This window comes from Natator depressus, chromosome 2 (assembly GCF_965152275.1).
Source record: "Natator depressus isolate rNatDep1 chromosome 2, rNatDep2.hap1, whole genome shotgun sequence".
Taxonomy (NCBI): domain Eukaryota; kingdom Metazoa; phylum Chordata; order Testudines; family Cheloniidae; genus Natator; species Natator depressus.
In genome coordinates, this window is record NC_134235.1 from 222,034,654 (window position 1) to 222,046,182 (window position 11,529).

The following is an 11,529-nucleotide window of genomic DNA, read 5'->3' on the forward strand; positions in this document are numbered from 1 at the left end:
AATTGTACTTGTCCTGTTTCCAAAAAGTCAGCTACCAAGAGCTGCTACTATCAGAGTCCTTGGGCTGGAGCCTGGAGTAGAGGGTTGGCCTGGGTTCTCCCCTCCCCTCCCCTGACTAATCACTGAGACTGGGAGACAACAGAGACTGTGCAAGGGAGGATAACTTCTCCTCACCTCCCTTGCTGGCTTATAATGAAAATGGCTCTGTAGGCTGTGACCCTTGCCTCTAGAGAGAGAAGGGTTATGTAGAGGGTCACAGTGAGCCTCTGAGGCTAGCATAATCCCCCAGGAAGCAGGGGACCCACTGAGACAAGGTCTGAGCATCGTCACAATATGTAAGGGCAACGAGCAAGGCTAGCAATGCAGCTAGCTATGTGTTAACAGCACATATCATAACTATGACAATATCTGTAATGCAAGTCACCTCTAAGCAACATGAATGTAGCGTAAAAAGAAAATGTCTGCAGCATGGGCCATGTAAGTAAGTTATGTGAAATAAAAAGTGGAAGAGAAATGTTGGGTTTGATGCTGAACTCACTGATGCCAGTGTAAATCATGAGTAATTCTACTAGAGTCAGATCTGGGCTCACTCCCTATCAAGCTTAGATCTGATAATGCATATGATTATTATGATGCACATGGCAGAACAAGCAAAGACTGGAAAAAGAGTCATCACTTCCTATAAGCCTTACTGACCCCTAATCCTTTCAAGATCTTACATGCTCCATGTGTGTGGATGCTTTATGGAATTAAGGGCTGGTTTCTGGGGTCAATTTTTTTTTTCCTCCTCTGACAGTATAAAAACCTCACAATGGGCAGATTTCATTGGGATTTGGACATCTAAATCCCTTAGGAGGCTTGGAAAATCCCAGGCCTAATGCAACATTACAGGAATGTGTGTTTTAGGATAGTAATTTTCACAATATGAAATGGACTTAGGTTTTGGGATACTGTTTTTAAGTAAATTCATCTGTTCTTGATTGAGAATCTGATCTGCGAGGAGGGAATTCTCCTGAAAGAAGTTTGTATAGAAAGGGTATTTATATAGAGATGGCCAAAGTAGACTATAAAATAAAAATATGCTATATCGCTAAAATGCCAAACACACTACTTGCAAGTCAACTTTAATTTGCAAAAGTGCACATCTGGTAGCCCTGTCCCCATCAGAATTTCAGATATCAAAGGGTAGAATCCTGCTGAAGTTGTGTTGCCCTTACTGCAGGCTGAGATCAAAAAAAGTTTTGGTTTCAGCACTTTTTTTCCCCTTCTTGAGGGCAGAACTTGCACCTAAACATGGTATTGCTATTTTAATTAAATATCAGTCACATATTCATGAAGAGCTAAGGTGGTTGTGTGTATGCTGTTCCTATGTTTATGTTAAGGAGCTCCATCAGAGAGTCTAAAAGCAGTAAAGTACTGCATATATTTTGCCAAAACCCACTCAACTTTGTTTTATTGTGGGGAAAGGAGGCTGAGCCTGGCAGCAAATTGAGTGGACACGTTTCTTAGCTGCTATAGTCTCGGTCCAGACTTAACCTTTGTTTTGCCCTAAGTTTCATGATGGATTTATTACAAACTGTGTCTGTGTTTCTACCAGAGCCATCAATTACTGGCCAGTACACTGAAAGGGACAAAAGAGAGTGGAGAAATCAGACTATTTTTCACCATGTGTCTCTTTCCAGCAGTCATTGCCTTGTCACTCCCAGAATCTGGCACTTCTTCTTTAGCCTACTCTACAGTCAGAGAGCTCCATTAATTACTGGTTTCAGAGTAACAGCCGTGTCAGTCTGTATTCGCAAAAAGAAAAGGAGTACTTGTGGCACCTTAGAGACTAACCAATTTATTTGAGCATAAGCTTTCGTGAGCTACAGCTCATTTCATCAGATGCACATGATGGCATATATCACATTGGTGGATGTGCAGGTGAACGAGCCTCTGATAGAGTGGCTGATGTTATTAGGCCCTGTGATGGTGTCCCACCATCAACCTCAGCCTGGTCCAGACCACACAAGAGATCCACTTCCTGGACACTACATTGCTAATAAACGATGGTCACATAAACACCACCCTATACCGGAAACCTACTGACCGCTATTCCTACCTACATGCCTCCAGCTTTCACTGTGCCCACACCACACGATCCATTGTCTACAGCCAAGCTCTGCGATACAACCGCATTTGCTCCAACCCCTCAGACAGAGACAAACACCTACAAGATTTCTATCAAGCATTCTTACAACTACAATACCCACCTGCGGAAGTGAAGAAACAAATTGATAGAGCCAGAAGAGTTCCCAGAAGTCACCTGCTACAGGACAGGCCTAACAAAGAAAATAACAGAACGCCACTAGCCGTCACCTTCAGCCCCCAACTAAAACCCCTCCAACGCATTATTAAGGATCTACAACCTATCCTGAAGGATGACCCAACACTCTCACAAATCTTGGGAGACAGGCCAGTCCTTGCCTACAGACAGCCCCCCAACCTGAAGCAGATACTCACCAGCAAAAACACACCACACAACAGAACCACTAACCCAGGAACCTATCCTTGCAACAAAGCCCGTTGCCAACCGTGCCCACATATCTATTCAGGGGACACCATCACAGGGCCTAATAACATCAGCCACACTATCAGAGGCTCGTTCACCTGCACATCCACCAATGTGATATATGCCATCATGTGCCAGCAATGCCCCTCTGCCATGTACATTGGTCAAACTGGACAGTCTCTACATGAAAGAATAAATGGACACAAATCAGATGTCAAGAATTGTAACGTTCATAAACCAGTTGGAGAACACTTCAATCTCTCTGGTCACGCGATTACAACAGAAAAACTTCAAATCCAGACTCCAGCGAGAGACTGCTGAATTGGAATTCATTTGCAAATTGGATACAATTAACTTAGACTTGAATAGAGACTGGGAGTGGCTAAGTCATTATGCAAGGTAACCTATTTCCCCTTGTTTTTTCCTACCCCCCCCCCAGACGTTCTTGTTAAACCCTGGATTTGTGCTGGAACTGGCCCACCTTGATTATCATACACATTGTAAGGAGAGTGATCACTTTAGATAAGCTATTACCAGCAGGAGAGTGGGGTGGGGGGAGGTATTTTTTCATGCTTTGTGTGTATAAAAAGATCTTCTACACTTTTCACAGTATGCATCCGATGAAGTGAGCTGTAGCTCACAAAAGCTTATGCTCAAATAAATTGGTTAGTCTCTAAGGTGCCACAAGTACTCCATTAATTACTATTAGTTACTAACTGTTTGAACTACTTAACATGAAAAATAACAAAACAGACCAATCTGCCAACATCAGAACAGAAAATAGAAGGGAAGACAAATACATTCTTTGTTGCAAATTCTTCACTTGACTCCAATTATATGAGATTAGTATTATTTGTGTATTATAGTAGTATCTAGAGATCCCAATCAAGAATCAGGGCCCCCATTGTGCTAGGCTCTCTATAAACAAGTCATAAGATGACATACCTTGCCCCAGAGATTTCCCAATCTAGCTTTATGACAAGATGCAGAAGATGGGTGAAACAGACAAATAAAGTTAGATAGGACAAGGTAACTAAAGCTAGTACATTGTTATATAGCGGGCAGTAACCTACTAATCTACAATAGGCAGAAAGCTCTCAGATATCAGTGGTAAAAGATCAAGTCCTAAACAAATACAGAATTCTACAGGAGATTTAGAATAGATTTGAAATCTACATGGTTGGTTATTTCTCAGATTATACTTTTTTTTTTTAGAGTCACTATAATATCAAACAGCTGGCTGGCTAAGGAACTGTTGATATCATCATTTAGATAGAACTTCACCTTTGACTGATCTTCTCTTCAGCTCTGAATGGTAGAGATGAAATTCTCCCATGGTTTTAGAGCCAGCACACAGTCCTTCACATGAGAGAAGGCACGGGAAGGGAGTGCACGGTGGGAACTGAAAAAGTATCTGACCCACAGGGTATTCTGTGTACTCCCATATGTGCCACAGAAAGAGTCTCTGCCACACATGTCAGTGTGGAAGGCCACAATGGGAATTTGGGTTTATAGAGATCCTGTCGCCCTTAGAACTCCTGCAACTGGCGCAGAGGGGTGGCAGCTGCTATCTCAGCCCATAAATGAGGTTAGCAGATGTCAGAGAAGAAACATAGCAGCCCAGGTCTCCAGTCTCAGGCTAGGAAGTGAAATTCACCTCTCAAACCAAAGCACCCTACCCACACAGAGCCCAAATATTCAGGCTCTCTGTGGGTGGAGTGAATTTCAACTTGAACTTTCAACTGTTTGTTTTATTATTTAGCAACAGGACTATTTCTCAAGCCACTGATGTAGTTAAAATGCTACAGGACACCAATGGTATGCTCTGTTTGTTGTTTAGGGTCCTGTCATAGGGAAATACAAGGTCATTTCTACTTTGTTAGAAGATACTGTATTAGTGTTTTGTTCTGGGTTTTTATTTTAAATAAAATCTAGAGGTTTCTGGCCTCATGAAGACATTATCCACACCATGGGGTCCTGCTGCTGCAGGTAGAACAAAACTCAGCATAATTTAATTACTAATTTATTAAGTGCCCTTTGCTATGGTATCAGGGTGCACTGATAACACTTGGCACCCTCTCTTGCACATTTCATCCAAAAGTCCCAGCATATTTTAGAAAGATAAACAAATTAAGCATGATGGGATAGTTATATATTATAGTCCCCATTTTGTAGACAGGGAGATAGAATCAGAAATGGAACCCAAACTTCTTGGCACCCAATCCTGAGCCCCTTTACATCTGACCCCATTCCATCCTGTAGATCAAAATATTACCAACATCAATACGTGGCTACCTAGAATGGGCAGTACTAATTGCCATCCTGCTATTTACTGCCTGCGCATCCTATGGAATAAAGCTTTCATAGCTTTCACATGATCAATGAAACATTTTGACAAATATTTGCCTGGCACTATGCTCTGAAGACCAACAGCCTGGGGCATTGTAATTAGAGATACATGGGTCCATACTTTAGGTTTCTCTCGCCAGCATAGTGGTCCCTGGCATTAGGGCACTATTGCAGGGGATTTTGCCTCTTTTGTGCTCCCTGATTATCACTTCTTCAGCCCTGTGATAGTCCGTCTCCCTCTGAGTCTTCCATGGCCTGGCCTTCCAGGCAGGTAACCTCTTCAGTTTAGCCCCCTTCCGGGGTAATAAAGTCCAAATGATCATTTGTCTGACTCTTTAGAGCTACACTGAAGTTCTCTGCTTCTTGGCCCTTACCCCCAAACCCTGCAGAGCTTTTCCTATGGTACTTCATCCTAGCAGGTTTTTCATGTCTGGGGACTCTGGAAGCTTATCTCAGGGCTGTCTCTGTTCCTTGTAGGCCCTAGCTCAGGGCTTTCCCATGGATTCCTGCCCTGCTCCCTTTAGGCCTTCCAGCCTAACTTCCCCAAGAACTCTCCTTGCTCCTCTCTCCTGAGTCTCCCCCTCCACTGCATTCACAGCTCTATTTAAGGAGTTCTCTCCCTGGCCCCCTCAGCTGGGGTCTCTCATTAAGCTCCATCACACCCAGCTGGATCATTAGTTTCTAGATCACCAGAGTGGCTGAAGAATAGCTGCTAAGTCACAGGCAAGGCTGAGCCCAGCTTCCCTTAAAGGGCTAGCCAGCCTTTGATCCTCCACTGAGGACACTCTGCTTCCACTCCTTAAGAGCTCAAGTCTAGGGGTTTCCAATGAGTGGCTATATGAAAACTGTGATTAATTTCTATTTTTGTGTATACATATTTTGTGTATATTACACCAAGGCTCAGAGCCAAAGAAGCCCTTGTGAGTTGAACACAAATATGACAATTAGCTGCAGAAACTAGGTTTTTAGAAACCTGGACAAAACTGAAACTGTAAATCCATCCCCTCCTGGCTGCCTTTGCCCTCATTCATCCCCTTCTCTCATCCTTCTTTTTGACCTCTCTCTCCTCTGGCTCCATCCGCACACAGTACAGGCATGCTGTGGCTGCCTCATCCTCAAAAGGCCATCTCTTTACTCCATCTGTGTCTCAGCTGCCTCCATTCTCTCCTTTCTCGGGACTCCAAACTTCAGTTTAGATCCCATCTAGTGCAGCTTCTGCCCTTTCCTCTGGACTGAAACTGTCATAAGTCATTAAGGACCTCTTCATGGCTATATCTCAGAACTTGAACTCCATCCTTACCCTCCTTGACATCTGACACTGTCAATCATACCCTCCTTAATATCCTGTCCTCCTTGGACTTCTGTATCTTCATCCTCTCCTTCCTCTAATACCTTCAGCCTCTTTCTGTAGGAAAAAGAGAGGAGAACCCAATCTCTGTAGGAATCTCTATTCCCTTTATACCCTCTTGTTGTGCAATCTCATTCACTCACATGATTTCAGCTACCATCTTTATGCCAATGATTCAGAAATCTAGCTTTCCGGTCCTGACCTGTCTCCCTCAATCCAATCCCAAATCTCCACTCAACCTCTGACATCTACTCCTGCACACCTCAATAATAGCTTAAACAACACAGCTAAATACAAACTAATTATATTTCTTCCTATACTCTCCCCCCTCTCTCCCATTCTGTTACTACCAATAATTCCACCAACCTCTGTCACTCAAGTCCATAACCTAGGAGTCATCTTTCACTCTTCCCTATCCCTTAACCCACACATCCAGGCTAGGTCCAGATCTTGCAGCTTTCTACTCAGTTCTGTATTTAAGTTCTAACCTCTTCTTTCTATTAACACAGGTAAAACTTTCATTCAGCCTTCATCATATCCCATATTGATTAGTATAACTTCCTCCTCTCTAGCTTCCCTGATACCTATATCTCCCCATCCCTCCTATCTTTAATCAATTCAAACACAGCTACTAAAATCATCCTCCTTCTCCAGTGTTCTGTGATTGTCATTCCCATCCATACTTCCTCTTGCTCCCCATTTTCTTTTCCCATCACATCCCGTACAAGCTTGTTGTCCCAACCTTCAAGGCCTTACAAAGCTCTGCCCTCCATACACATCTGCTCATCTCTTATCATGTTGTCCCTATGCCCATTACTACTGCTCTGCCAAAGATGCTAGCCTAGACTGCTTCTCCTACAACCATTTTGGTGCCTTCTTGAATGCTGCCACTTATGCATGGAAAGTCCTTCCTGAACTAATTCATAACTAATCCTTTCCTTCAAGTCTCTGCTCAAGACTCATTCTCTTTCATAACTCCTACAAGAAACTGGCCCACTAGTCATGGATAGAATGAAGAACAGTCAGAAATAAGTAATATGTATCTAATAATTTTAGTGTGTGTGTGTATACAAATCGTATTTATTGTGATTGTCCTTGTTCTCTAACCCTTTGTCACTTGTCTTCCTAGATCATTAACTCTTTCAGGTAGAGACGGTGTGGGTGTGGACAGTATCTAGCACATTGCAGGTACTACAGGAAGACAATTAATAACTCAATAATAAATGTATAATGTAATTTTATAAGGTACTTAACTTTTGCTGAGCCACTAGGTAGAAGCAAACCCAAAAGTTAACTCTGTTACTGCAGTCAAAACACCTACCAAAATTGCAGCTAATGTTAAGTTTTATTGTGGGGTGTTGCACCATAATAGCCAGCATATTGAATTATCCAACTTCAACAATACACTTCTCAGACTTTACAGTGCTGCAAAAATACTTTCCAAACAGGCAGCTCCTCAAAGCTTTCTTTAAGCAAATGTAGCAGAGCTGCAGATCATATGTTGTCAAGATGACTCAGAACTCCGGGATGAGGCAGTGCAATGCCCTTTTCAATTAAGAAGCATCCGTCCTTCTAAAAGAAAAATATATAAAATCAGTGCAGACCCATTGTTTTTGGTCTGGTTATATTCCAAACGTCCCTTCCCATCACAAGTAATTACTGATCCCTTCAATGGGGCAACAGCCAGCTACTATACCATGGGGAAGGACTATGAATGTATCAGGTAGCAGAAGGAGGCTTATTTATGAAGCAGGAAAGCTTCTAGTTGCACACTGATATTTTAGTAATCAGCAATGGTGGGAAGAAAACAGATCACTTAACAACATTTTTTAAAGCTTGCCTCAGTGTAGAAACTACGCTGAAAATACAATTAAACTTTTTATGTTAAATCAACAGATTTCTCTTTTGAGTGAAAGGGATGAGATTAACATTGCATAATGTTAAACATGGATGAAATGCAACATCAAATTTTTCAGGAGCATCAGGGTTGGTAAATAAAAAATCTGAAACCATATGTATGGAAAGACAGACTATTCAAGAACCTAGGAAGTCCTATTAGTCTCCAGTTTAGGCAGAGATCCAGGCCACTATTTTAAATTGTAATGTTGTACTTGATTGCAATTTTAGATATTTGTAACAGATGTGGCATGTGCTGTTACAATATGTGAATGGTTCAAAAACTTCAGGAGTCCTCAAGTGATTTTGAAATGCTGAGACACAATTTATTTGATTTTTGTTTTTTTATTATACATATCTTGAAAGCATTTAAAACTGTTGTAAACATTGTATCATATCATAAATATAGTCTCAGCACCAGGAAACTCACATAGGATGAAAATAAATGATGTATACAGGTAACTGAATGTGCTATGAAGAAACAATATATTATTGAACCATACAAAGAGAACACACATTGCCAGAACTTCCTTCAAAGTTTTGTCAGAAGAAAACAAAGAATGTAAAAATTTACTATGTATATATTTTTGGATGGAAAATTAAGCCTACTACGATCTTGGATTACAACAGTCACCTAGAATGCATGTTTACTCCAGGATCTGTCTTTGACATGTTCTGAGAAACATTTTGTAATATTAGGTAAAAAGATATTCATACCAAAACACATAATTTAATTGGATTTACATTGACTAAAATTATTTCCATTAGTATTAGTTTTGGAGTAATAGTAGATTGCAAATGTTCACTGTTTAGGTACTAATGTGCAACCACTTACATATAAATAGTTTTTACTAAGTGATTGCTATCATCAATTACTGTATTTTTGTTTCAATTTTAATAAGTATGTCCATGCTCACTAAACACAATCATAATGCACAACTTTCATTCAAAAACTTACATTGCACTAATTTACTGCTATGATTATTTTTTCAGCAGCATTGTTGCAAATAAATTTCTTTCTTCGTCTGGGTGAATTTTAAAAAACAAGTAAACAAAATCAGCCTTTCTATACAAATCCTCACTTAGATTTAAAAAGCTAGAAATCATCTCTATAAAAAAGCACCTAAGGACCATTTTAAATTAAGAGAAATAAAAAAGGTAATAGAACTATCCCTTCAATTTCTAGACTAATTTTTTTGGCGGTGCAGTAGGATTACTGTCCTCCAGGACCCACAGGAAATGAGATAGAGATAGATCTCACTGAGAACATTTTTAAGTAAATACTGCTTTTATCTGATGTACTTGGTACCCCTGTAGTACATTCCTCTGTCTGGATTACAAACACCTTTCTAAACACAATTTCTTACTTTTTCTGGGAAAGTAATTCTCTGTTCTGGTTGTACAAAGGTACTGATATAGCACTAAATGGCATTCCAGGGAAAACCAAAGCTTTCCTATTTTTAAAATCTGAGTTAAATGCACCCATATTCTTAAAAGCAAGTGGCTCAACCTAACGCCAGACTGTCACTGATGCAGGAAGTTGGAAGACGCACATCTTCCCGGCATTCATAGATCAGCCACACTCAGGGAATTTGCAGTAAAGGATCATTTGGTCCATTGCCCCTACCTCAACCAAGGGTTTACGTAGCTATGAAACCCTCCCCACACCTAAAATAGGTTTTAAAAGAATAACCTGAGCTAACCCAGCGTCACCCCTTCTTGCTATAGACTAAAGCAGAGAGGGTCACTCTCAGCAGCAGGAGGGTTTTGTGATGATCAGTGCAAGGTTGATAACTGCATCCTGTGTACCTCATTGGTGGGTTGACTTCGAAGCCCCCTCCCCCTTTGCTGTGATTTCTATGCATGGCGCAGCATCATACATGACTAGCATTTGGAAAGAGCCGATTTCACCAAAGACACGTCTCCGGGGCAACAAGCCACCAAATACTCAGCTGCCGGCTCCCACCACTTAAAAAGCCAGAGCCAATCGTGAGAACCGAGCCACCTTCCTGACCTGCTTCCGATCCGAGCGGCTGCTGACCCGAGTGTTGAGCACCCTATGCCCAGTCTGGGTGCCGTCTTCCGGGCGGGGAATCAGACGGAGGGGGACGATATTCTGCTTCTCCATAAATCGGTTTTCAGCCCTTCTCTCCATCTCCGTCAACAAGGCGGCTCCTCAGGGAGGGAGAAACGCACACGATCACGCCGCTGGCCCCGCTATGCTAAGCTGTTCTCGCTGCAATTACAAATCCCCCCTCCCCCCATCTCTCTCGCTCTGCGTGGACAGGGGAATAGTGTCTGACCCACGCTTACTGCTCACAGGGCACAGACAGCGATGTGGTGGGGGCACGATCTCCATCTTAATGGGGCTTTTCTTAAAAAGGTACCCTTACACATGCTCTCTCTTCCCCCTCCCCACCCCCACCCCCACCCCCCAAACACATAGCCATGAAATGTAGCTCGTGTTCGTAGCAGCTGCATGATGTTAATTGCACCGGTGTGGTTCCTACCATGCACTTGACAGACACGTCCTTACCACTGGAAAGGGTAAGCCCCCAGTTAAAGGTCATTGCATGCGGCGATCATAAATGGTGGTAACTTACCTGCCTGCCTGGAATGAACCAGAAAGAAGGTCCCCAAGGCACAAAGCATCAAGGAGAGCAGGTATGCAGCAGGCTGCATGGCTGTGTCCTTCCGTTCCCCCCACCCACCCGCCTTGGAAATTATCAGAGACAGGTCTGCATGGTGCAATATTGAGCAGCTTTGCGCTCTCGCCCCTCTGTCCTGTGTGGTCTATGGCCAGCCGTGCATTGCTGCTCCCTCAGTACTGCATTGTGTTTTACTGGCTTCCGTTTGCTTTCAGGATCTTTTACTGCATTGGGTGGTTTGCTGTAGCTTAAGTGAATTCACGCTCCTCCCATCTCTCCTCATCCACATTCAGAACCCTCTAGTAGAGAGACTATATCAATAGCCAGCTAGCCTTCCTGAAAAAATCGCTCTCCACGACTTTGGAGAGGGAAGATGAGTGAGTGAGGTTAGCTGGGAAATGTAGTTATTAAAGCCCTGCAAGAAGGACATTTAAAATTATACTGGTCAGAGCATTAGAGGAAAAAGTATAAGGCACAAACTTGCCCCAGCAGGAGTGCACTCAATCTAGTAGGTTTTTTTACCTTTATTTTCCATGACACCAGTATTATTACTGACATGCCACTTGCATTTTGTTTAAAATGTGTCAGTTGCTGAGATTCCTCTTTGATAGGGTCCCCAGGGTTCCACCTGGAACTGGGGTACCACTGAGCCCTCTGACCCACCATCCTGAGCTCCCTCTCACACTATGCTGCTGTGACAAGCTGCAAACAGCTCCAGCCTGCACTTTCACCAGCAT

At 42.5% G+C, this 11,529-nt stretch overlaps 1 protein-coding gene across 8 annotated transcripts in view; it reads right to left on the reverse strand.

The window, feature by feature from the left end:
* The window catches only part of ADAM22 (ADAM metallopeptidase domain 22), a 192,118-nt gene extending 181,009 nt beyond the window's left edge, over positions 1-11,109 (reverse strand). For 2 of the 8 annotated variants that reach the window (XM_074945972.1, XM_074945969.1), the window contains exons 1-2: positions 10,748-11,106; positions 10,159-10,319 (exon numbers count right to left, since the gene is read on the reverse strand). In XM_074945972.1, coding sequence (XP_074802073.1) covers positions 10,159-10,319; positions 10,748-10,826 — 240 coding nt within the window. In that variant the 5' untranslated portion in view covers positions 10,827-11,106. Of the gene's footprint in view, positions 1-10,158; positions 10,320-10,747 lie in introns of all 8 variants that reach the window. The other 6 variants (XM_074945971.1, XM_074945966.1, XM_074945973.1 and 3 more) reach the window with 4 other exon arrangements.
* Positions 11,110-11,529: the final 420 nt, after the last annotated feature.